The 24,845-nt window shown below is 48.3% G+C and overlaps 1 protein-coding gene across 1 annotated transcript; it reads right to left on the reverse strand.

Annotated features, from left to right (window-relative positions):
* Positions 1 to 413: 413 nt before the first annotated feature.
* FOXE1 (forkhead box E1) lies at positions 414 to 5,855 on the reverse strand. Its single transcript, XM_087419433.1, has one exon. It carries the CDS (start codon positions 5,178 to 5,180, stop codon positions 4,065 to 4,067), a length of 1,116 nt encoding a protein of 371 aa, XP_087275559.1. The 5' UTR covers positions 5,181 to 5,855; the 3' UTR covers positions 414 to 4,064.
* Between the last annotated feature and the right edge of the window lie 18,990 nt (positions 5,856 to 24,845).

Consider the following 24,845-nt stretch of genomic DNA (forward strand, 5'->3'; position numbering starts at 1 on the left):
GCCTCCGGGCCCCAGTCTGTGTGAACTAGCAGGAAGGACAGCCTCTCACCCTCGGCCTCTCTGTGGCCCTTGGAGAAGTATATCCTGGATTCAACTGACCAAAAAAGGAGCAGTTAGAGGATGTGAGGATGAAAGGGGCCATGCCACCTAGTTTCATAGGTGCTGGAACCGAGGCCTCCTCAGTGCAGGAAGGAACTTGTTCAAGATCTCACAGCATTTCACTGACAAAGTCAAGACTCAGGCCTCCTGCATAGGAAAAAGAAAAACGAAACAAAAACGAAAACTAGAAAAGATATTCACTGAGGTGTTTGCTGGGCTTCCTCTGGGTGAACTATGTATGGGTTCCTTTGATTTCTTTTTCTCTTTCTTGTATTTTATTTTATTTTTTTACAATGAACGTGTACCAGTTTTGTAATAAGAAAAAAATTAATTTTAATAAAAGAAAATTCTCACAAAGTTCTCAGTAAACAAGATAATATTTACAAATGTCCTGGGTAAAGGGTAACTACACACAGCAGCTTCACATCCTGGGTGGTGGTTCCTCTGGAATTCATTCCAGTGAGGTGGTCCTTACTCCTCTGGGCACACGAATCACCCGGATGAGGAGGCAGGGCAACGCAGTCACCATCACCCAAGACCGCGAGCAGCTTCTACGGCCCCTTCACCTCTGCTGGCAGGAAACTTACCCCAAGCTGCCCTCAGGAATCTTTCCCTTTAAATTGGGGAAGGTTCCCTAATCCATTTCGTAGTAAACGACCTCGGGCCACGTCTGCTTTTGTTGCTGGTTTTCTAGGCTTAATTGCAAGCAAAGTTAATTTGAAAGAAAATAAATGTTACAGCTCTGGGGCGAATTCTAACGAGCCTTGGGCAATTAGGGAAGAACGCATCTAATTACCCACAGCCCGGGGGCGCCTGCACACGACGCTGGGGGTGCAGGGCCCTGAGCCGGGCAAATGATTTTTGTTTTCATAATAGGAAGAAGAAAAAAATAGAAACGCACCTCCCTCTCTGAGCCCCCAGATGGGGGGTGGGGGGACCTGGGAGGTCCTGTTCCACGGTCTGGGGATTCTTTAGAGTTGGAATGTTCCGAGGCACTGCAGTGAAATGTTCTGAAGGTCCTAGAGTCAAGCGGACTGGACGGCCTGCCCGCGCTCCCGGCTGGGGCTGAGGCGCGGCAGCGCGCACTGTCTTGGAGGCGCTCACTCGCCTGCGCCGCGCTTCCATTCTGGCCTGGCCTGGGTGGCGCGCGAGCTCTGGCTGTCGCCGGCCGCGGCAGGCCGAGAAGGGCAGACGCTCTGTCTTCAGTGCTTTGATCCCAACCCTCGCGGGTCTCCCTGTCTCTCCGGGCTCCGGCTATACACACCCAGTTTCCTCCCTGCGGCGTCCTCTCTCGCCCGCGAAGCGCAGACCCTCGCTTTTGGCACAATCTCACTTGCCCAAGTTGACAAGGAAGGTGGGGGGCGAAGACGCCAGCACTTTCCCACCCATCTTTCCTGTTCCCAGGGCTTTAGCTCGACTCTCCAGAAGGCTTCGGGATAAGGCGGCGCTTTTTTATTTTCAAGTCTGTCTTTCTTCCTGTGCCCAGGGCTTTAGAGTTTACATGGCGTTTTTCACCTCTCTTGTCTCGTTTAACTTCAGGAGGACCCTGTGAGGTAGGGGTCACAAATTCCCATTTCGCTATTGAGGACACTAGAGAAGGGAATGGCTTAAGGTTAATGGCGCGATCAAAGCACTCGACTTCGTAATGTAAAAATAGCGAAGGGCTCAACTCCAGCACTAACCGGGAGCACAGACCACCCTTCCCCAGCCCAGCCAAGGACAAAACGCCTGGGTGGAGGGCTCTCAGTTTCCCCATACTCCAACTAGGCAAGGTGTCCTGTCTTCTGCCTGGGAGAGCCAGACTGTCTAGCTGCACATGGAGAACCTTTGAATTGCATACCTGCAAGAGTCCATATGGAGATGAGGGAGGCCCAACCCTGCCACTTTTCCAAGGTCACAGGGCTGGGTCTGGAATCTGGACCCACTGCCAGCAGGGTCAGGGCTCCAGCTGCCTCCTGCCTCCCGCTGGTCATTTACCACCACCCAAGACAGGAAGGACCAGTAGCTAAACCTGGACTGTCCAATACAGCAGCCATCAGCCACACATTGCTCTTGAGCACTTGGGATGTGGCTAGTTCAAATTGAGCTGAGCTTAAGCATAAAATACACTCCAGATTTTGAAGACTTAGTATGAAAAAAGAGTAAAATATTTCAACAATTTTTATATTGATTATGTGTTGAAATGATATTTTGGATGTATTGGGTTAAATACAATGTATTATTAGTTAACCTTACCTGTTTCTTTTTATTTTATTAATGCAGCTACCAGAAAAATTTAAATTACACATGTGGCTTGCATCATGTTTCTGTTGGACAGGACTGGTTTAGACAAATACCCATCTGGACTGAATCACATTCACGTGTATTTGTGAACAGGATAGCATAATCCCCAAAATTAAAAATAAAAGTTACCAATGGTTTTCATACAGGCTTCTTTTTCACACCCCCCACCCTTCCCTACCAAGTTAACTAGGCAGAAAGGCTGAGTTTCTCTTGCCAGAACTCACTTACTCAAAGATTTCTATTAAAACAGTTCATCTGAACACTCAGATTTATCTGAAAGCTGTGCACCGAGCCTCTGAAATATTTAATGCTGGAAATTTTTGCTCCATAATTGAAACTTAGAAGATTTCTCAAGATAAAGGTAGGAAAGTGGTTAGATTTTCTCTGATTTTGGTCAGCTTGCTGCTTAAAACAAAACAAATGGATACAAAACAAAGTTAAAACTCCAGTTTCTTTCTCATGTTTACTTGACTGATGGCCCCAGTTAATTTTTCTTTCCTTTTTGCATGGGGAGGCTTACTGAGGTATGGCAGAGGGAGCCAGGGATGGCAGAGCCAGCCCGATCTACTGAAAGCTGTCACCACCAGGCCCCCTGAGTCCTGTCATCTCTGCACTTTACCGTGCTCACTGGGTCCGGGGCTGCCTGATAAAAAGAAACAGTGGACAATGGACAAATGTATTTCTACCTGCCACACTGGAAAACCCCATCTATGACCCAGCATAAGAGCTGCTGAATGATCAGCACCTCACGCTCAAAAGATTCAAGAAATTATGGTATGATCACTCACTGCCTGGAGCTATTCCAGTGACTTTAAGTTAGACGCTTGCCATGACCTCTGTTCTGATTCCCCGGAACGGGGTTAAGCTTTGGGTGGCTGCTCAGAAGTCCTGGGTGGCCCACCGATGCTGCCAAGTATGTGCAGGGCAGCATCCACGACCATGGGGCCTTTAAAGATCATACGGGGGTCGAATCCTGCAGCTCTCTATGTAACAGATGGGGAGACTGGGGTGTGTTAAGAGAATGGGTCACACTGCGAGCTGAGGCACATTCCAGACTCAGAGCCAGGTCTGCGGTTCTCAGAGGCAGGGAAAGCCAGCCCAAGGTCAAGTGAAGCAGAGAGATTTCTCCTATTAAAAAAGGGGAGAGAGAGAGAAAAAAAAAGACTACTTCTTTTGCAAACTTGGCCTCCTCACCTTAAGAAGGAAGGCGCTATTGGAACCTTTTATTGTAGTAAGGTACTCAAAAGCACAAGAGGCCAAACCGTGTAAAAAATGTACGGCCAAACCGTACTGAGTTCCGCGCAGTACAGGGAAGAGTGAAGTTACGTGATTCCCCACAATTCAGATCCTAGACTCTTGTGTAGACACTATATTGCGCCCTCGTTACCGCCAAGGGCCCTCCCCAGTAGAAGGTCAGAAAGGCATGTCCTCTGGAGCTTCGCCTCATCGAGGGTCCTTTGTCCCCAGTTGCCGGGCCGCGGCTGCCTCTCCCCACCTCCTCCCATTTACTGACTGAACCGGGTGTGTACGCGGTGCACCGGGAGGTTGCGCCTCTCCTGCGCGCTGGGTCCCTTCCACGTGGCCCTCAATTCGGTGCTCTCTCCAGTCCTGTCCTCGGGTCTCGGGGAAACAGTTCGTGTGGACGGCCGAGGTATCTATGAATTTTCTATCGTATGCTCGGCTCACATGGCGGACACGAACCGATCCACCCCGCTAGGATAGGCGGCCACGTGGCGAGCATGGTAGGCGCTTCCACTACCCGCTCCGAGCTGCCCACCAGGATTGTAGCAGGGCCCCAGCGCTCCAAACTGGCCGGGCGATGTGCGCCCATAGAAGTCCACTGCGGTCTCGACGCCGCTACTGCTTCCACCCGCGGGGGGCGAGGCGGGCCCTGCCAACCGGCCAGCTGCCGCGAAGAGCACACTGCCGGCCCCTTGCGGGTACGCGCCGTCGGGGCCCGCGTAGGCGGCCGCATAGGCAGAGGAGTTGGCGGGTCGGGCCCCCGGGCAGCCGGCGGGCTGGTAGCCGGTGGTAGAGGCAGGGGCACCGGCCGAGGCAAAGGCGCAGGAACCGGCGGGCCCCGACGGCGCGGGGCCTAGTTCTGGGCTGAGCGGCCGCTCAGGCACCAGGCCGAAGACGCGGCACGGGCCTGGCGACGCAGCGGGGTAGTAGACGGGGGGCGGCGCGGCGAGCGATGGCGGGGCGTAGCCTGCATAGACGGCGCCCGGGTAAGGCGGGCGCGCAGCGGGCATCGCGCCCGGGAAGATGGCGGCAGCGGCAGCGGCGGCGGCGGCGGCGGCGGCGGCGGCGTCGTGCATGTAGGCCGGGTAAGTGGAGAGGTCCGAGCGCTTGAAGCGCTTGCGGCGGCGCAGGAAGCTGCCGCTCTCGAACATGTCCTCGGCGTTGGGGTCCAGCGCCCAGTAGTTGCCCTTGCCCGGGCGGCCGGCCTCGCGCGGGATCTTGAGGAAGCAGTCGTTGAGCGTGAGATTGTGGCGGATGCTGTTCTGCCACTTTTTGGGGTTGTCGCGGTAGAAGGGGAAACGCTCGGTGATGAACTTGTAGATGCCGCCCAGGGTGAGGCGGCGCTCCGGCGCGTGCGCGATGGCCATGGCGATGAGCGCGATGTAGCTGTAGGGCGGCTTCCCGCGCTGCAGGGGGCGCTTGCGGCGCCGGCCGCCCGCGCCGCGCCCCGCAGCCTCCGCCGGGACCCCGGCCCCCGCCTCGCCGCGCTCCTCCTTCACGGCCGCCAGCGCCTCCGGCTGCGGCGGCGGCGGCGGCGGCCCGCTCTCGGCCGTCATGGCGCAGCCGTCCCACGTCCCCGGGCGTCCCCGCCGCCCGCTGCTGTCGAGGGTCGGGGGCGGGTCTGAGACCTGCAGGGCCCGAGACGCGGGACCTGGGGAACAATGCAAGCTGGACCCCTCTGCGAAGAGCTCAGGGGATCCTCGCGGGCTGGCACCGAGGGCACAGCTGCCCGGGCAGGGGCGCTCTGGAGCCTGGGTGCCCGCGGTTTACGAGCTGGCTCAGTGCGGACAGAGGCTCAAGAGTGTCCCGCCCACCGACGGCTCTGCTCGTTTTCAGGAGCTCGAGGCCAGGCGCCCGCAGCGGCGTTGGGACCGGGACTAGGCCCTCGTCGCGGGCTGGAGGCTCCTTTGCGCGCGGGTGCCAGGCGGTCGAGGAGTCCGGAAGCAGTCCTGGGACTGGGGCGACTGCAGTTGGTCTGGGTTCCCGGCTGGTCCGAAGATAACCGTCGAGGTCGTGCGCGCAGAGGAGGCTGCGGGCCCGAAGGCCCGAGGAGGGCAGTTAGTGCAGGCGTGGGGCACTCTGCTGGGGGCCGCCTAGGCCGCTCCCCTGCGGCCCAGGCTGCGGAGGGCGCGGAGGAGAGGCGCTGGCGGCGAGGTCGGGGCGCGGGCCAGGTGGGGCGGCCGGCGACTGTTCCTTTCCGCAGCGTTGGCCTCCAGCCGCCGAGACCGCTGTCGAGACGCTCCCCTGCACACACCCGGCCCGGCTCCTCCCTCCGCCGGCTTCTCCTCCTTAAAGGCGCCAGGAAGCTTGGGGCGGCGCCCGTTCCCCGCCCGCCCCCCGACTGCCCGCCCCTGGGCCCGGGCGCACCTCCCCAGGTAGGAGCAGCTGTGGCGGCGCGGCGGGAGCCCCACAACGTCAGAGCCGGGAGGGCGCTTGGAGATCCCCGGGGCAGGCCTCCTCTGCGCGCCGACGGGGAGACTGAGGCCGGGAGAGGCCAGGGACTGTCTCGGGAGACCTCGGCCCCCGAACTCAGCGCTTCCGGACTTTTCCAGCCTCTGCAGAGGGCTGGGACCCGCAGGTGAAAGGAAGGGCTCGCTTCATTTTTTGTGCAGAGAGGGTGAGAATTGGCTGAGGGGCGCTTGGTTCTTGTGGGGTGAGGGACAGGGAAGGGAGGAGACGTTCCAGGTGACTGGCTCCCAGGATCTTTCAGGATGATTTTGAAACCCCAGTCAAGGCTGCCCTGCCCGTTCCCCATTCAGCCCCTCATCTTTCAGAATTGAATTTCTAGGCCGCACGGGCGAGGTGACTTGCCATGGCCCCACCGCGACTTCGCCGCTTAGCGGAGCCTCACACCTGCGTCTCCGGCAGGACTGCGCCTCCCCGCTATGTGCCCGAGGCAGCCGCTTTTCCTCTTTGGGTCCCAGGATTCTCGACTGTACGGATGGTTTGGATCTCAAGAGTCCTTCCGTTGCCGATGTTTAGGGAAAGGCCGCACCCCACCTCCCACCATGTCTCCGGGTGACTCGGGACCCCTCTCTGCGCAGTGGAGAGTGGCGCACAGCTTAAAGAGGATGAAGGCTAAGCTTCTGCCCTCCCTCGTAACCTCCTCCTCCAGTTCGCCCAGGCCAGGGAGGGCTCCAAGTGGCTCCTCAGACCCCCCGGGGGCAGCACAATAGCCCCTTCCAGAGCGAGGCGTGAGGGCTGCGAGAGGTGTGTGTGTGTCGGGGGGAGCTCCAGGTGGGCGCGTCTCCCGGGCAAGGGGCGGGCAGACCGGACTCGTTTGCTTCGAGAGTATTCGGTGTCTGAGTTCCTTTCCTGCCAGCCCCCGAAGAAGGCGGGACTCCGGCGCCGCCCGAGACTCCCTGCGGCCGCAGCCCCGCTGGCCTGGGATCGCTCTGCGCCGCTCCCTTCCCGCTCGCAGAGCCTCAAGTTCCTCCTCTGCGAATTGGGGGCGGGAGGGCGTGTGCGGATCTCGGGGGCCTCGGTGCCGACTCCGGAGGCTCCAGCCGGGACGCAGCTTTCCGCGGGGCTGCGGCTGCAGGGCGCGGCGGCGCGAGCCGCCACAGCGCGGGCGGCACGGCCTTCGGGGGTGTTGGTCGCGTTCTTCGTGGCGGTGAGCTGGCGGCAGGCTCAGCCCGGCCAAGCTTTGCGCAAACTGCCTTCGGAAGAAAGAGGCGAGGAGCCCAGATCCGCGCTCCGCCGAGCCGGGTGTGGGAGCAGTCGCATCGTTTGCATGACGACCTTCCTCAGCGGAGGGGTGCGCTAAAGACCGGAGAGGGGCTTTTCACTCGCTCAGCAGAACTCCCAGCTTCCTTCTTCCGAAATAACGAAGATGCGAAAATCCAGGGTTCATCCTGTTATGTTTTTCCAAAGGGAAAAAATAAAGTTAAACAATTTAAAGTTATTTTAACCGGATTACATTACATTACCTATCTTTTAATACGGAGTTCTGTGGTTCTTTGCATTTCCAAGATTCTGAGATTAGATTTCCAAATTTTTAATTTCGGACCGTTATCCTAACTTGATTCCATAAATCAAAGAATGTGATTCTGTAATTCTGATTCCGTGACCAGAAGTCTAAATTCTTTAACTGTGATTATATTCCTATGGCTTTAAGCTTCTGGTCAAAGTGTAAAAGCGTATTTCTCATCTTTTACGATGCTGGGACTGAGAGCTTGTGCCTGAAAATATGATGCTGCTCCTGGAAGCTGTAGCTTCTCTCGTTTTTAGATCTTTTTGCAGATCTGAGATATATGTTACTTAATTTGAATTCTTGTCTCAGAACGTCTGATTGGAAGATTTGGGTCCTATAAATCCACAACTCTCTTCTTCCTTAATGTTAGTACTGGATCCACTATTCTGTAACTCAGAATCTAATTCTAATAATCCTTATAATATTCGTGACTGTATGCTTTGATAATCGGTACCGTAACTTTATGATTCTCTACTTTTAAGCTCCACTGACTGTGGTTAGAAGCCTGTATCTGAGGACTTCTTGAACCTCGGTATTTGTGTCTGTGGACCCATTCTTCTAGAATTCCGATTCTTCTTTCTCAAACTTTGCTGCTAGTGAGCTACACCTGTGCACTAGACCAAGCACTGGCATCCTGAGATTAGAATTCCTGACATCAGGATTCTAAGATTTTCATGAACAAAGGATCTAAAGATTCTATCCCCTAAATATTTTATTGTACTAATACTTGTCAAAATTCTGTACTTTGAAGATTTTGTGACTCCATGATGTAAAATTTTAATTAAACGACTTGATGAGTGAACTGGGACAGTTTACCCGTTTGGATCAAAACTATGCATAAAGATCGCCTGGGTGCCAGGGCATTTCCTCGATTTTCTCTGGTCGTCTTCCCCTCTTCTCTGGCGCAGTGCTCTGTAATGTTTGTGGGCGTAAAAGACCCCATTGGGAACCATTTGAAAGCTACCCAGTGGGGTCCAGGCCCCTGGAAATCATTCTCCAAATCCGGCAGGGGTGGGTTGGTGTTGCCGTGGGCCGGTGCTGGGTGATTTCCATCTGCTTTGCACCTGCCTTCAGCCCTGCGTGTATCCTCTTTGGAAAAACCTGCCCCCGGAAGGCTATTTTATGTGCAATTTTGTGGCAGAGGGAAGGAGTGCTGGTGATCTGTAGAAGACACCCCCAGCACCTCCCCAACAACTACTTTTCCGAGTTTTGAAGTGTCTTCAGAGGGTTTGTAAGTATAAAGGAGGGGGTCCAAGGAGTCAGGAAAACTCCACCATATCCCTTGACCCAGATGCCCCTTCATGCAGATGCAGAGGTCTCCAGCGCTTCTCCTTAAGGAAATCTTGTATATTCGAGCTGGAAGGAAGCTAGGCCTAGATTGTGGAAGGGACTTGTTTCACGTCTTGCAGAGGGGGCACTGCGCTGAGAGGGAAACTCAGGTCTTCTGGCTCCTTACCTCCTGGCCTGCAGCCTCTCAGTCTTTTCCAGAGTTCTTACTGTGCTTAATGGCCTGGCCTGGGCCACTTGCCTTACTGAGTGACAGTGGAAACTCCAGGCCCCAATGCTTGCAAACCAGATCCAAGACTCCTGGTACAGTGGGAACACAGTGACCTCTGTTTGCGTTACTCTGGGGTGGTCAGTCAGGATTAGCGGGCTATATGGCTTCAGAGAGCATCAGAGCAAGACTGCCACAAAGGGCTCACGTGTCACACAGCCCTGCCGGCACTGCAGCAGCGCTGAGGAGTGATAGCTCCAGTCCAGCTAGCTCATTACTGGCCCAGTGGCCTTGAGCCATCTGCTGCCCTTCCTAGGCCTCAGTTTCCCCATCTGTGAAGAGGGGGATCCTCTACCTGTCGTCCCTCTTCCAAGGAGTTGAGCGGATGGAGTGGGGCGCATCGCTGACCCATGATGGTTTTCTTCCTCTTTTAAATTGTTTTCAGGGCGGAACTTGGACGTGGAAAAAAGACAAGCAGGTGAGGAAAGTTCAAGTCGTTCCACTCCTGGTCCGCGATGAGATGCCTCTCTCGAAGAAGTATCGGTTGGTTAAGGTTTTTCCGCGGTCTAACAAGCAGTTTCCAGTCTCCGAGGCCCGCGCGGGTGTGGCTTCTTTTGCTCGCAGCGCGGCGCGGGGACCCCGGAGCTCGGTCGGGACAAACCGGCTTCGAGCGCTTTCTTGCCATTGGTTCACTTAAACACCCTGGATGGAGAGTTACCATCACCCCGCGGACCGACGGGGGAACTGGGGCCCAGAGAGGGGATCCTTCTGCTTCCCGCCACCCCGCTTGGCCTGCACCCCGCCACTAGCCTCCCGGCTCACCTCGAGGAAGCACCTCGCGTTTTTCCTCTCAGCCCTGCCCGCGAGTCCCCGGGGCGGGGAGCTCAGGAGCCAGCTGGGACCTCCGGGAGCTCCGCGGGGTGGCGGAAAGGGAAGCCTGCTCCGAGCCAGGGACAGAGCTGCGCCGGAGCCGGAGCCTCGACCTTGCCTCATCCCCAGGCTAGCGCCCCCACGCCCTCTCGGGAGCTCAGCGAGCGTCCGGGGCTCAGGACCCAGGAGCCCAAAGCAAGATCCTCCTTTGCTCAGACTGAGCCGGGCTGCTGGGCGGGAGGGAGAGGGCGGTGGTCTCTCCGGGGAAGCCGTGGCCCCAGGCGGAGGCGCGAGCGCGGTACCCGGGTCTTCCAGCCCCGCGAGCAGGCGCAGGCGGTTAGACTCTGGGGCCGTGGGCGCAGGAGCAGCCGTCTGGGATGGGCGGGCGTCCGGGTTTCTTGGGCTGGGTTCGAGCTCTACTGGGACTCCGAGAAGCCCGGAATTAGCACGAAAGCTTGTGGATGTTCATTTCGGGTGATGGAGTTCATGGTTTGCAAGACAATCTCAACGGGCCGAGGATTACTCCCTTTCCCCCTCAGAGGGGAAATGCACTGGACTGGATTCTGTTCAGCCGCCTGAGGAAGAGACAGTGACTTGTCCCCTCCCCAGGCCAGTCTCGGCTCGGGGCCCGGATTCCGATCCTTGACGCCTCCTCTGCCCGACACTGAGGCGGTCAGAGCGGTTCCCTCCCAGCTCAGTCCCGGCACCCCGGGTAGGGGCGGGGGTGGGGGGGGGCATGGCTAGAGCTTGGCGCGGTGCCTCGGCCGGCCCCCGACGACCCTAGTCCTGCTGGCTGCTTGCTTAGCGCGAGGCGGGAGATGGCGCCGGAGCTGGAAGACGCTTCCACCCCGGACACACGCGCGCCCAACGCCGGCCCAGCTCTCCTCTGGTCTCTTCGGGATTTTGGGGTCTCTTGCTCCGTCTCAGGGCCTGGGAGTGCCTGTCTCTCTTGGTCTCACCGTCCGCTTTTTTGCCTCTGTGTAAGAATAGGCCTGCACACGTCCGCCCTTTCTGGGGAAGTCTCCCCAGAGTCACTCCCGACAAGAGCCGGCGGGCGGGATGTGAGGGGACCTGGCTAGGGCTCGGCTGCCCATAGCAGCCTTTTCCCTTCCGGAGGATGGTGCCGGCCAGGACAGATGGACGACCACCCAAGAGGATGCTGGAGGGGGTAGGGGTCTTGATCCTCAGTCTTTCTGCCCAAGTGCCTCTCAGGGCCCTCAGCTCCCTCTGCTCTGCTGAGCCTAGCCCTGGGAGTGGGACACAGATTTACACGCCGTGCTAGCCTTCCTGACAAGTTGAAGGCTCCAAACAGTCCTTCCTAGCAGGGTTCTTCTGCTGTCTGTCTGTGCACAAACCCGGCCACTTGGCTGCTCAGAGGCCCTCATGGCCCCCCCATCCACCTGCAAGATCAAGCACACTTTCCCTCACCTGCAGTTCAGATCCTTCCCTACATAATGCAGCCCCTTCCCACCCCTCCCCTCTCCCTTCCTCTCCCTGCCCCCAGCTTCAGAGGACTCCCCACGGAGTCTTCTGTTCCCCTGCATAAATTTACGTCTTCAGCCTGGGAAAGCTGCCCCCCTCCCCACCTCAGCTCAGATGTCTTCTCTTCTGGGAAGTCCTCCGTGATCTGCCTGAGTAGGTCAAACACTCCTTCTTTGGGCCTGCCCCACCATGTTTGGATTTCGGCATTTGTCACACGTTTTGTGCTGTAATTATTTGGTTATATGACTGTCTCTGTTCTTCTCTGGGAGCTCCTCGATGTCAGGAAGTGTGGCTTTGTGTCACCAACACAGGGCCTGGCACAAGGCACAATGTGGCCCTGCTGTGAGAGCCAGTTACCCAGAGTCACCCGATCCCTGGTCCGTTTCTGTCTCTGCCCCTTCCTTGCTGTGTGACCTTTGGCCACTTATCCATTCTGAGTCTCAAGTTTTCAGTCTATAAATTGGGGATGATACTAATGTCATAAGAGGATTGTGAAGATTAATAATAACTGCAAACACATACATAATTCTTCTACGTGCAGACACTGTTTTAAGCATTTTACATATATTAAATACACTAACCTATCAGGAGACCTGGGGGTAAGGCTCAGGCCCAGTCGCTAACTGGGCATTGGGGGTACATCCAGGAGACAGGGCAGAACACTGGATCTGGAAGGCACGGTGACTGGATATGCCATCTAGGCAGGTGGGCAGCTGCAAAAGAGCCCAGAGGCAGGGGTCTCACAGGTGATAAGCAGGGCGTGAGGGAAGGTTCAGAGTCAGAACAGCGTCTTCTACCTTAGGTTCAGGGACAGAGGGCCCTGGGATCATCCTTGGGCCTAGAGATAAGAAGCCATTTAGAGGGGCAGTTTGGCCAACTTGGCCCTACTAGGCTGGGGTCTGAGGGTCTTGCAGGAGCAGCCCCTCTCCCTGGTGTCCTGGAAACAGGGCTTTGGGTCTGCATGCAGCCCTGGTTTCTGCCCGGGCAGATCTGGCCCAACCTTTTGGCAGGAGGGTTGGGGAAGCTTCCGCATTGGGCTGGGAATATTCTTAGGCATATTCTTCAGTCCTGAAGCTATCCATGTGCTCACAACTCAGTAGAGTAGGACTTCAGGGGCCACAGGGCTGTTTAGGGGATCTGGGCTTGCTCTCCTGATGTGGGTTTGGACATAATCCAGGAGTAGGGAAGAGGTGAGACTACTGCTGGGGTCCCTTTAGGGAGCCTCGCCCCAGGTGGGTGGTGTATGTGGCTTTCTGTCTTCCCTAAGCCCTGGCCAGGCCAAACTGGCCCCAGGTGGTGGGACCAAACGGATTGCTAGAACTTGGCTCTGGGTCAGTGGACTAACACCATAGTAAAGCCCTGGATGTGTGCAAGGGTTGTGGGGGTGGAGAGAAGTGAGAGGAAGGAGAGGAAAGAGCTCTCAGGAAATGGCGAGGAGGTGGAGTTGACAAGGCTTGGGAAACGCCATCAGTTAGCTGCCATGTGGGGTCAGTACCTCAGTAGTCCCCGCTCTCTGACCAGGCTCTCTCTTACTAGCCTATCTTATGCACAGCAGGGGCCCAGGAACTAGCTATTGAAGGAACCATATTTTTGCCCTCTGAATGCCTCTGCCAGTCCTGTCACTTCCTTTTTCAAAGATCTAACTCTCTCTGTTAATATGGAAGATTTCCACCAAGAGAAGAAAAGAGTGTGTTCTTCACACCACACTCCAGCTCTGTTCAGCATTTTATCAGTGATTTAGAAGAAGACAAGCTGATTGGGCTTGTGGCTGACCACACTGAGGTGCTGATGCCGGTAGCTGACAGACGCAAGCCTCGGAATAATCGCCAGGTTGGGAGACTCAGCCAAAACCAACAAGAAGACATTTAAAAAACTGTTATGAAAACATCGTAACATTACAGGAGACAAAACAGGAAGAAAAAAGTCACCCATATGCCAATTACCTATCATTCATCCACTAGGTTTTTCTATGTTCTATTTTTTTCTCCTTTGCGTTCTTACACATATATATGTATGTTTACATAGGTGTAACTGTATAAATGTACTATTCTGTAGTCTTTGTACACAGTGCATTTGCATTGTTTTGTAAACATAACTACAGGTTGCTCCTTACTTCCTATTGTTCAACCGTAATTGTGAATGAAATGGTCTGGTGTTGATTTAACCCTTTCACAGTAGTTGGGCAATTAGGTAATTTCCACTATCTTTGATCTGGGTGATGCTTGTATAAAGAGATTTTTATTTCTTTTGAAATATCCTTAAGACAAATTTCTAAGAATGAGATTTATGGGGCTGCAAACATTTTTATGGTTTTTAATATAGTGCTACCAAATTGTTTCCAAAGACATCTTGCAACTCACCACGATCAGGATAATTAAGATATCCATCTCCCCTAAAAGTTTCCTCGTGCCTCTTGTGATTGATACATGCCCTCTGCCCACTATCCGTAGGCAATCCCTGATCTGCTTATGTCACTATAGACCAATTTGCATTTTATAGAATTTAATATAAATGGAATAATATAGTGTATTCTTTTTTGTCTGACTGATTTCACTGATTTCACTCAGCATAACTATTTTGATGCTCATCCATGTTGTGATATTAATAGTCAATTTCTTCTTTTGCTAAGTAGTATTCCATTATATGGATACACTATAATTTGTTTATCCATTCATTCATTGATGGACATTTGGGTTGTTTCACTTTTGGCTATTTACAAAGCTGCTCTGAATAGTTGTGAACAAGTCTTTTGTGGACATATGTTTTCATTTCTGTTGGGTAAATAGCTAGGAGAGGAATGTCTGGGCCAGATGGTACGTGTGTGTTTAAATTTTTAAGAAACTGCCAAACCATTTTCACAAAGTAGCTATGTTTCTTTCATTTCCACTAACAGTATACAAGCATTCCAGTTGCTCTGCCTCCTCATCAACACTTGATATGTTCATTCTTTTTAATTTTACCCTTTTTAGTGAGTGTATAGTGGTAACTAATTGTGGCTTTAATTTACATTTCCCTCATAACTAATAATATATTTGTTATCTATTGCTGTATAAAAAATTACCCTAAAATTAGTGGCTTAAAATGAGAAACATTTATTCTGTCACAGTTTCTATGCGTCAGAAATCTGGATGTAGCTTAGCCAAGTGTGGCTAGCAGAATTGACCCATCTGAGCTAACAGTTGCTTTGGAGTAGTGCTGGATATAGGAAAATTGGAGAGAAGACGAAATAGAAGAGCAGAGGATTGGAAAAGTGGACAGAAGGAAAAACGAATTAAGGGATTGGAAGAATTAGTGTTCAGAAGAAGGCAGTGGTTCTTAAACCAGTTTTCAGGCTGTACTTCTGCTGGTGGAGAAGTTTGAATTTTCTTGTCAGTGTACCTGTATCAGGCTTTGAGTAGGAGCGATACATATGTTAGTTCATTTCATCAATCCTAGAACAGTCCCACGTTACAGCTTTAGAAACTGAGATCTGAAAAGTTAAGACGTGGCCAAGGCTGTGTACCTAAGATGGATTTGCATCCCCTCTGTTTCCTCCCAGAGCCTGTGGTCTTTCGTTGCGGTACCCTAGTATATTCATGTGTTATTACACTTCCAACTCTGCCTCACAGCATCCTATGAAGTTCTAGTTCTAGTGAACAGTAAGAAGTGCAGGTCCTCTGATCTCTTGGGTTTCTGGTTGCAGCACCTGAGTTCTCCTTGGAGACAGAGCTGTATTGCAAGACTTACCCCCTTCCCCAAGTCTAACAGGCCTAATGGCCTCTGTGAGGTAGACCTCAATCAGTGAAAGGACAGTAGGTCTCTGTTTCTGGCTACCTGCATGAATGGTTGCTGCTGCATAATGGAAGAGTCACTGGTGGCCTGGCTCGAGATGTCCTCTACCCAGTCAGCACCCTCTGATGCAACACCCCTAGACGTGATAAATCTTGGATATGAAGCCACTTCAAGTTTTAGCTCCAAGAGGTGAATGGGTTTGGGTTGGTCCACTCTCCCCTCCAGCCTCAGTTTCTTCAGCTGTTGAATCGAGGGGGAAGATTTGGTTGGCTAAATTAGTAGTTCTTAGCCCATGGAAGTGAAGACTGCAAAGTGTGGTCCAGTCCATATGAACACTAGGCATTGTCTATTGATTAAATCATTTGTAGGTCTTGCATATATACTTATATGCAAATGTGTGTAAAGTTTGCAAAGCACTTCCTCTCCTTTTCAAATGTGTGTAAAACTGTGTGATAAATAAAATGCAAAATCATTTAAAGATGTTACTGAAGTTTTGGTCATTTTTTGGATATAAAATTTCTCAATGTTTACTAAAAAGTATATCTACTGTACATGTGTGTGTGCATATTGCAAGAACTGTGGAATTTATAGCTGTTCAAAAAGTATCCTCATACTCAAAATGATTGAGAAGCACTAAGAGATTCCCCACAGTCTCTTTAGCAAGATGGAGAAATAATAAAAATATTTAAAAAGCAGTGTGTTGTTCAATGAGTATAAAGTGACAGTAATGCAAGATGAATAACTTGTCGAGGTCTGCAGTAGGACATAGTGGGACACTGCTGTAGTTAACAATACAGTGTTGTGCACTTAAAAGTTTGTTGAGAGGGTAGATCTCATGTTAAATGTCCTCACCACGCCACATAAAAATCAAAGAGACACAATGAAACTTTTGGAGGTGATGGATATGAATATTACTTTGATTGTGGTGCTAGTGTCGCCAGTGTGCATATGTCCAAACTCATCAAATGTATACATTAAATATGTGCGGGCTTTTAAATATCTACTATACCTCAATAAAGCTTTAAAAAAACCAAACAGAGCAGCAGGGGTATTGACCAATCAGAATGTGTGTGCTGGAACAGGGGTCCAATCAGAATGGAAACCTGCTAGGACAGCACCCCCTCCCTGCTGTGCCAGGCTTTAACCCTTTAGTTGCTGGATCTTGGGGCCTTCTAGGGAGTCCCAGGGGAAGGATTGAGGCAACCAGGACAGCTGGCAGCACAGTAGGGGTGAGGGTGGGGCATATTTGTTGATGGGCATGACAGTATTTCAGTATCTCAAAGTTCAGAGATGGCATGTTGGTTGTCCTTCCAGCTGCTGCTCCGAGATGGCATATAATGCCTGGGCACGGGCTTGGACTCTTGCTCCCTGTACGGCTGACTCTCTAGGGCCACAAGCCCACCTGGTGTCAGTGCACTACACCTTTCTGTCCCAAATTTGACTTTAAAATGCTCCACTGTGCTGGGCAGTTTTCCACCCAGGTGGTAAACTTGTGACCCTGTAAATCTGGTTTTGGATGAATGAGTTCATCTCCTCCTCACTGCCTGTGTACAAATCAACTATGTAAAGGAAAGGAGGCCGAATTTGGGGTCAGGAGAAGGTTCTGGGGTCACATCTCGGCTCTGCTGCTTTTCCCCCATATGCCCCCTGAGCAAGTCACTTCATCCCTCTGACCTCAGTTTTGTGGTTAGTGAATGGGATGATGACATCTGTCTTGTCCCCCTCATAGGGCTGTGCTGAAGTTTAAATGAGAGGAAGGAGGGGAAGTGCTTTGCAAACTGTAAAATACTGTGCACACATGAGCGAGTCTTTGTTCCACAGACTGAAGGATCTGACTGTTGAGAATGTTGCTTGTCTGCTTCTAGTTGAATCAGGGGTTACAGACCTGACATTTATTTAGAATGTTCCCCGACTATCCTCAAATGTGACCATAATATAAATTTAGCTTTTTATGGAAAGGGGAAGAGTGGGCTGCAGAAAATGTGATCTTTATTTCCCCTTAGCTCTACAAAATCAGAGCTGACCTGGGCTGCTAGAGAGTACCTAATTCACCCCCTCATTTTATAAAGGGGGTCACTGAGGTCCAGAGAGGGCCAGTGAGTGGCCCAAGGCCACACAGTGAGTGAGTGGCAAAGCCAGAACTAGATCTTCTGATGTCCAGCTCTTTTCACCACAACACATGATGTGTCTCATGGCAAAACATTCATTCATATTTTCACTCATTCAACAGCATTTATTGAGTCCTTACTAAAGGGAGGTCTCCATGCTGACTATTTTGGGGGTGGATAAGTCAGGTGCAATTCTGCTCTCAAGTTGCTCATGACACTGGGCAGAAAAATGCTCTTTCAGGGTCTTGAGAGGGGACCAGATAAAGTGTATCTGTATGGGTCTGGCAACCTCCTTTGTGGGTGGGGTGGTTGTTGAGAACAGTCAAAAAGTGGTGATGGGGCTCAGCGATGCTGACCTGACTCCAGCGAACAGCCAAGCATCCGCACCTGCCTGTCGCACTCAGTTTTCACAAGCGCCTCATATTGCAGATGGGGACATTGAGGCCCCAAGAAGGGAAGGGACACGACCGGGGTCACAGAGCTGGAAAGTGCCAAAACCACTTTGATTGAAAACAGGGTGTGATTCCAGGGTCTTGTGGGTCTTTCAAACTGGCTCAGTTTAGGTAGGAAGAGCATAGTTTTGGGAGCTGAGGAGACCTGGGTTCAAATCCCAGCTCTGCCATTTCACAGAGGTGTGACTTTGGGTGGGTTGTTTTTTTGGAGATTGTTTCCTGATGTACGAAACAGAGGTAACAGGGTACTTACCTTATAAGGCTGCTGTGCAGGTGAAATGGATGCGTTAGGGTAGAGCCGCCAGCTAGTGTGTGGCGTGTAGTGGGCACTCCTTACATGTTCCTTTGCTGCCCCTACTAGTCTCTGATGTGGGTGGCTTGGTCAGTAACTGAGGGGCCAAGTGCTTCTGGCTCTCTGCACCTTTCACGAGAAAGGCCTGGCAGGTTTTCCTCAGCTGAACAATAATAAGGGCGGTGGCAAAGGTGAGGTTTGCTGAAGGCTCAGGCCTGAAAGTTGGGGCCCTCTCCCCCAGAGTGCTCTCTTGTGCTCTCTCTCTCTCTCATGGGTGGGGCCTATCACAGCTCCTGAAGGCTTCACCTGGACACCCAGCGTCGTCCGCCATGCCTGACTGCACAGGGTGTCAGTTCTGCCTTGTTCCTGCTCCATTCCGGCTTCGTATGTCAGCACCTCATGAAAATCTCCCAGGTACCAGCTTTGAATAGCCCCTTGGCTGCCTGGGAGTGAAGAGGCTGGCTCTGTTTTGCCTGTCAAATCATCGGCTTTGTCTGTCTACGGGCAGGTAAGCCAGGTCCCCTTACATAAAACCGAACGGGCCATCGCTGTCAGGGCTGATTCTGTCCAGCTCAGGCTGAACAAACAGCCATTCAGACCCACCAGCCGAGGCCGAGGCCGGGGCCATGCAGTGGCAGGAGCTGCCATTCTTAGGGAGCAGTTTGATGGCAGGCTCTGAGCAGATGCCTCGCGCTCCAGTGGGGCAGGCGCTGAGCTCTGACTTGCCTCTCGCAGCCACAGCACATCCTCCTTTCTCAGCTGAGTCACACCTTCCAGAGGACCCCCACTTCCACTCCTGTGCTCGCCGGGCTTGTAATACAGGGAGTGGGCAAAATGAATGAGAGGGAGACCCTAGAATACACAGAGTCCTGTGTACATAGAGAATCTGCTAACCTGCCATATTTCTTCTTGTACCTTAACTGCTAGAAGACTTGGAGCAAATTTAGTAGTGGAGGCAATAATTAACTCATCCCAACTGCCCGGTAACATCCTCTGCTCCTTTTAATTGGTTCTCATGTTAGTCTTTAATCAAACTTTCTTTAATGTATTTTTTTATTGTGGTAGAATACAAATAACATACAATTTACCATTAGTGACATCTAGTACATTCACAGTGCTGTGCAACCATCGCCACTGTCGAGTTATAGAACATTGTCATCACTCCAAAGAAAACTGCTTACCCATGAAGCAGTCATTCCCCATTCTTTAACTTTTAAGACATCTCAGGTATCCTTGTGAAGTGATGGATTCTATGATAAAAAGTATGGATTCTAGATAAAAATAATAAATAAAAGAAGAGACAGCTTGTAAATTTCATTGCATTAGCTAGACACATTCACTTTTTATTTTATTTTTCCATATTCACTTGTGTTTCATTCTCTTCTTTGTTCAATTAGGGACTGAGTTATGGCTCATTTCTACTCTGGCTGTGTCATTCCCAATTCCCTCCTTTCTTCTCCTTTCCTTTTTTCTCTCTCTTTCTTCCCTTCCTTCAGCCCTTCAGATCTACTGTCTTTCTAACCCACTTATCATCTATTTATTTATCTATCAATCTTCTATCTGTCAGAAATCTGTCTATCTGTGAGTCATCTATCTATGCATCATCTATCTATCTTTCTGCTGTCCATCCATCTATCTGTGCTTCTCTTTGTAAAGCTAGATCATTGGCTCTCAGCCCTGCACATTAGAATCACCTGGTAAGGTTTTGGAATCTACCTAGAGATGCCTGGGCCCCATCTCAGGCTAGTCGAAATGGAAACTTTTGGTGTAGGACCTGGGCATCTGCATATATTTAAAGTTCTCCCAGTATTCTGATGTGTAGCGAAGGTTAAGATCCACTCACCTGGATTAATGTCTCTCGTACCTAACCTTCTGCAGAAACTTGTTATCTCAGTTCTGGTCCTCATTTAGTCTATTTTTTACATAAATGGCCATTTACTACACATAATGCTGTATAATCTGCCTTTTAACAATATGTATAAGCAACTTTCTATGTGCTTAAATATTTTTCAAGAGCGTCATTTTAAAGGCCACCTAGTATTCTGTTAACATGTATATTTATTTAATCAGTTTCCTGTTGGGATTTTGATTAGGATTGTATTGAATCTATAAACGAATTAGGGAAATTTTATGTATATTTGATATATGTTTAAAATTTAATTTAAAAAATTGAAATTTTGAACATATACAAAAACAAATAATATGATGCACCCCCAGGTACCCATTGCCCAGCTCCGACAACCATCAGTCCTGCCTGTTTCTGTCCCATCCATGTCCCCACCTTCCCCTACTATCATATTATTTTGAAACAAATCTCAGACATCATAAAAATTCATCTGTATTTCAGTATATATCTCTAAACGATAAGAAAATTCCAATATGATTGTTGTACCAAAAAAATTAACAATAATTCCTTAATATTATCAAGGGCAACTTGATGGCTTGTTAAAAGTGAAGGTTCAGATTTCCAATTGTCTCATTAATGTATTTGTTTTATTCTTACACTTTGTTTGGGATTAAACATTTTTTTTATTATGGTAAGAACCCTTGGAATTGGTTTTGATTGGTCTTAAGTCTCATTTAATATATAAATTCTGACTCCATCTTTTATTTTTTCCTTGGAATTTATTTGTTGAAGAAACTCCATTGTTGGTCTTGTAGAGTTTTCCATATTCTGGATTGTATTTTTATGGTGTAGTTTAACACGTTTCTCTATCTTCTATCTCTATCAATGTATTTCCCATACATTGGTGACTAGGGCTAAAAGTTTATATGATATTAAACCTTCCAATTCATGAACATGTTTTATTTATCTTTTTAATTTAGATTGTCCTTAATGTCTATCAATAAAGTTTTCTATTTTTCTCCATAAAGGTCTTGTACATCTTATTAAAATTATTTCTAGGGGCCGGCCTGGTGGCGCAAACAGTTAAGTGCACGCACTCTGCTGCGGTGGCCCTGGGGTTTGCCGGGTCGGATCCCAGGCGCGCACTGACGCACCGCTTGTCGAGCCATGCTGTGGCAATGTCCCATATAAAGTAGAGGAAGATGGGCATAGATGTTAGCTCAGGGCCAGTCTTCCTCAGAAAAAAAAATAATAAAATAAAATAATTTCTAATACTTTGTCTTTTTAAAATAAAATTGGAAATGGTAGCTCTTTTTTTTCTAGCTTTATTGAGATATAATTGACATATAACATTGTGTAAGTTTAAGGTGTACAATGTAATGATTTGATACATGTATATATCGCAAAATGTTTACACAATAAAATTAGTTAACATATCCTTCACCTCACATAATTACCATTTGTTGTGGTGGTGAGAGTATATAAGATCTATTCTTTGAACAATACAGTATTGTTAACTATAGTCACCATGCTGTACACTAGATCCCCAGGACTTACAGCTCTTATAACTGGAAGTTTGTACCCTTTGACCAACATTCCCTCATTTTCCTCACTGCCCAGCCCCTGGCAACCACCAATCTACTCTCTGCTTCTATGAGTTTGACTTTTTTAGATTCTACATATGAGTGAGATCATACAGTGTTTGTCTTTCTCTTTCTGACTTAAAAAATGTTAACTGTTCTTAAATTGCATTTTCGACTTGTTTGTTGCTGATGGATACAAGTACAACTGATCTATTTTTACGTTGATTTTTTATCCAGCAACTGGTTAAACTCTCTTAAAAATCTAATAATTTATCCTAAACCTCTTTGGCTTTTCAACATAGATAACCATATAATTTTTGAGTAATGACACTTCTGTTTCTTCCTTTCAAATATATATATAACTTTTTTCTTTTTTTAGTCTTATTGCTTTCAATACAATGATGAATGGAAGTGATGATCTGGGGCATCCTTGTTTTGAACTCTATTTTAAAAGAATGTTTTAATCTTTCACAATTAAAAATTATATTTTGCAGTAGTTTTTTGGTACACTTATCTAGTTAAGAAGTTTCCCTCTACACCTAGAGTTTAGGAAATTTTGTCGTAAGTTGGGTGTTAATTTTTCAAGTGTCTTTTCTCCATCTGTTGAGATAACCATATTCTTTAATCTGTTAATGTTAATCTGATTTTTAAAAATGTTAAACAACCTTGCGTTGGGGGGATAAACCTTAACTAGAATATAATGTCTTGTCATTTTTATATATTGTTGGATTTCGTTTGCTAATATTTTGTTTGGAAGTTTTGCATCTAGCTCATCTATAAGGTCGGTCTGAATTACCCTTTCTTTTAATGTTATTTTCAAATTTTCATATCAAATTATGGTATAATCATAAAATAATCAGGGAATAGTCTCTTATTTTCTATCAGAATTATTTTCTTAAATGTTTGATACAATTTGCTATTCAAATCTTCTGGGTTTGTTGTTTCCTTTGTAAAAATATTTTCAACACTTAATTCAGTGTATTTGATAATAGGACTACTCAGTTTTATATTTCTTCTTAAGTCAGTTTTTTCAAAGTTAATAGATTTTGTTTTTTGGAGAAGTTTTAGGTTCACAGCAAAATTGAGTGGAAAGTACAGAGAGTTCTATGTACTCCCTGCTCCTCCCCCACTGTCAGCCTCCCCCACCATCTATATCCCTTGCCAGAGTGGTACATTTGTTATAGTTGTTGAACCAACATTGACACATCATTATCAACCAAGTCTACAGTTTACGTTAGGGATCACTCTTCGTGTTTACATCCTATGGGTTTTGACAAATGTATTAGGACATGTATTCATCATCATAGTATATAGAATAGTTTCACTACTCTAAAAATCCCCTGTGCTCTACTTGTTCATACCTCCCTCCCCCAAAACTCCAGGCAACTGTCTCTTTACTGGCACTGATCTCTTTACTGTCTCCATAGTTTTGCCCTTTCCAGAATGTCGTATAGTTGGAATCATACAGTATTGAGTCTTTTCACATTGGCTTCATTCACTCAGTAATATGAATTTAAGATTCCTCCATGTCTTTTCATGGCCTAATGGCTCATTTCTTTTTAGCACTGAATGATATTCAATTCTACAGAGATACTGCAGTATATTTATCCCATTCACCTACTAAAGGACATCTTGGTTGCTTCCAAATTTTGGCAATTAAGAATAAAGTTACTATAAGCATTTGTGTGCACATTTTCATGTGGACATAAGTTTTCAACTCATTTGGGTAAATACCAAGGAGCAGGATTGCTGGATCATATTGTAACAATGAGTGTGTTTAGTTTTGTAAGAAAGTACTAAACTATCTTCCAAAGTGGCTGTGCCGTTTTGCATTCCCACCAGCAATGAATGAAAGTTCCTGTTGCTCTACATCCTTGCTAGTATTTGGTGTTGCCGGTGTCCTGGGTTTTCACCGTTCTAATAGATGTGAAGTGGTATCTCACTGTTGTTTTAATTTGCAGTTCCCTAATGATGTATCATATCAATTGCCATCTGTATATCTTTTCTTGGTGAGGTATCTATTTAGATCTTTTGCCCATTTAAAAAATTGGGTTTTCTTATTGTTGAGTTTTTAGAGTTCTTTTTATATTTTGGATAACAGTCCATTATCAGATATGTCTTTTGCAAATATTTTCTCCTAGTCTGTGGCTTATCTTCTCATTCTCTGGACAGTGTCTTTCACAGAGCAGAAGTTTTAAATTTTGATGAAGTCCATCCAATTTATCAATTTTTTCTTCCATGGATCATGTCTTTGATGTTGTATCTAAAAAGTCATTGCCAAACCCAAGGTCGTCTAGATTTTCTCCTGTGTTATCTTCTAGGAGTTTTACAATTTTGCATTTTACACTTTGGTCTGTGATGCATTTTGAGTTAACTTTTGTGAAGGGTGTAGAGTCTATGTCTAGATTCTTTTTTTTTTTTTTTTGCATGTGGATAAGCAGTTGTTTCAGCACTGTTTGTTAAAAAGTCTATTACTTCTCCATTAAATTGCCTTTGCTTCTTTGTCAAAGATCATTTCACTATTTGTATGGTCTGGGCTCTCTACTGTATTCCATTGATATTTGTTTTGTTTGTTTGTTTGTTTTGCCTGTACCACATTGTCTTGATTACTGTAACTTTATAATGAGACTTGAAGTTGTGTCATGTCAGTCCTCTGACTTTGTTCAACAACAATACTGTGTTGGCTATTCTGGGTCTTTTGCCTCTCCATATAAACTTTAGGATCAGTTTGTCGATATCCACAAAATAAATTGCTGGGATTTTGGTTGGGATTGTGTTAAATCTACAGATCAAGTTGGGAAGAATTGATATCTTAATAATATTGATTCTTCCTAACCATGAGCATAGACTCACTCTCCATTTATTTAGTTCTTCTTTGATTTCTTTCGAGTTTTATAATTTTCCTTATATAGATCTTGTACGTATTTTGTTAGGGTTATACCTAAGTATTTTTTTTGGCATAAATTTAAATGGTAATGTATTTTAATTTCAAATTCCAATTGTCCATTACTGGTATATAGGGAAGCAACTGACTTTTGTATATTAACCTTGTATCCTGCAACCTTGCAATAATTGCTTAGCAGTTCCAGGGGCTTTTTTGGTCAGTTCTTTGGGATTTTCTACATAGGCACTCATGTCATCTATGAACTAAGATAGCTTTATTTCTTCCTTCCCAATCTGTATATCTTTATTTCCTTTTCTTGTCTTATTGCATTAGCTGAGACTTCCTGTTATTGATTTCTAGTTTGAATGCCATTGTGGCCTGAGAGCATACATTGTATGATTTTGTTCTTTTAAATTTGCTAAGATGTGTTTTATCATCCAGAATGTGGTCTATCTTGGTAATTGT

Source organism: Ceratotherium simum, chromosome 29, assembly GCF_057802395.1.
Source record: "Ceratotherium simum simum isolate JZ-2026a chromosome 29, ASM5780239v1, whole genome shotgun sequence".
Lineage (NCBI taxonomy): Eukaryota > Metazoa > Chordata > Mammalia > Perissodactyla > Rhinocerotidae > Ceratotherium > Ceratotherium simum.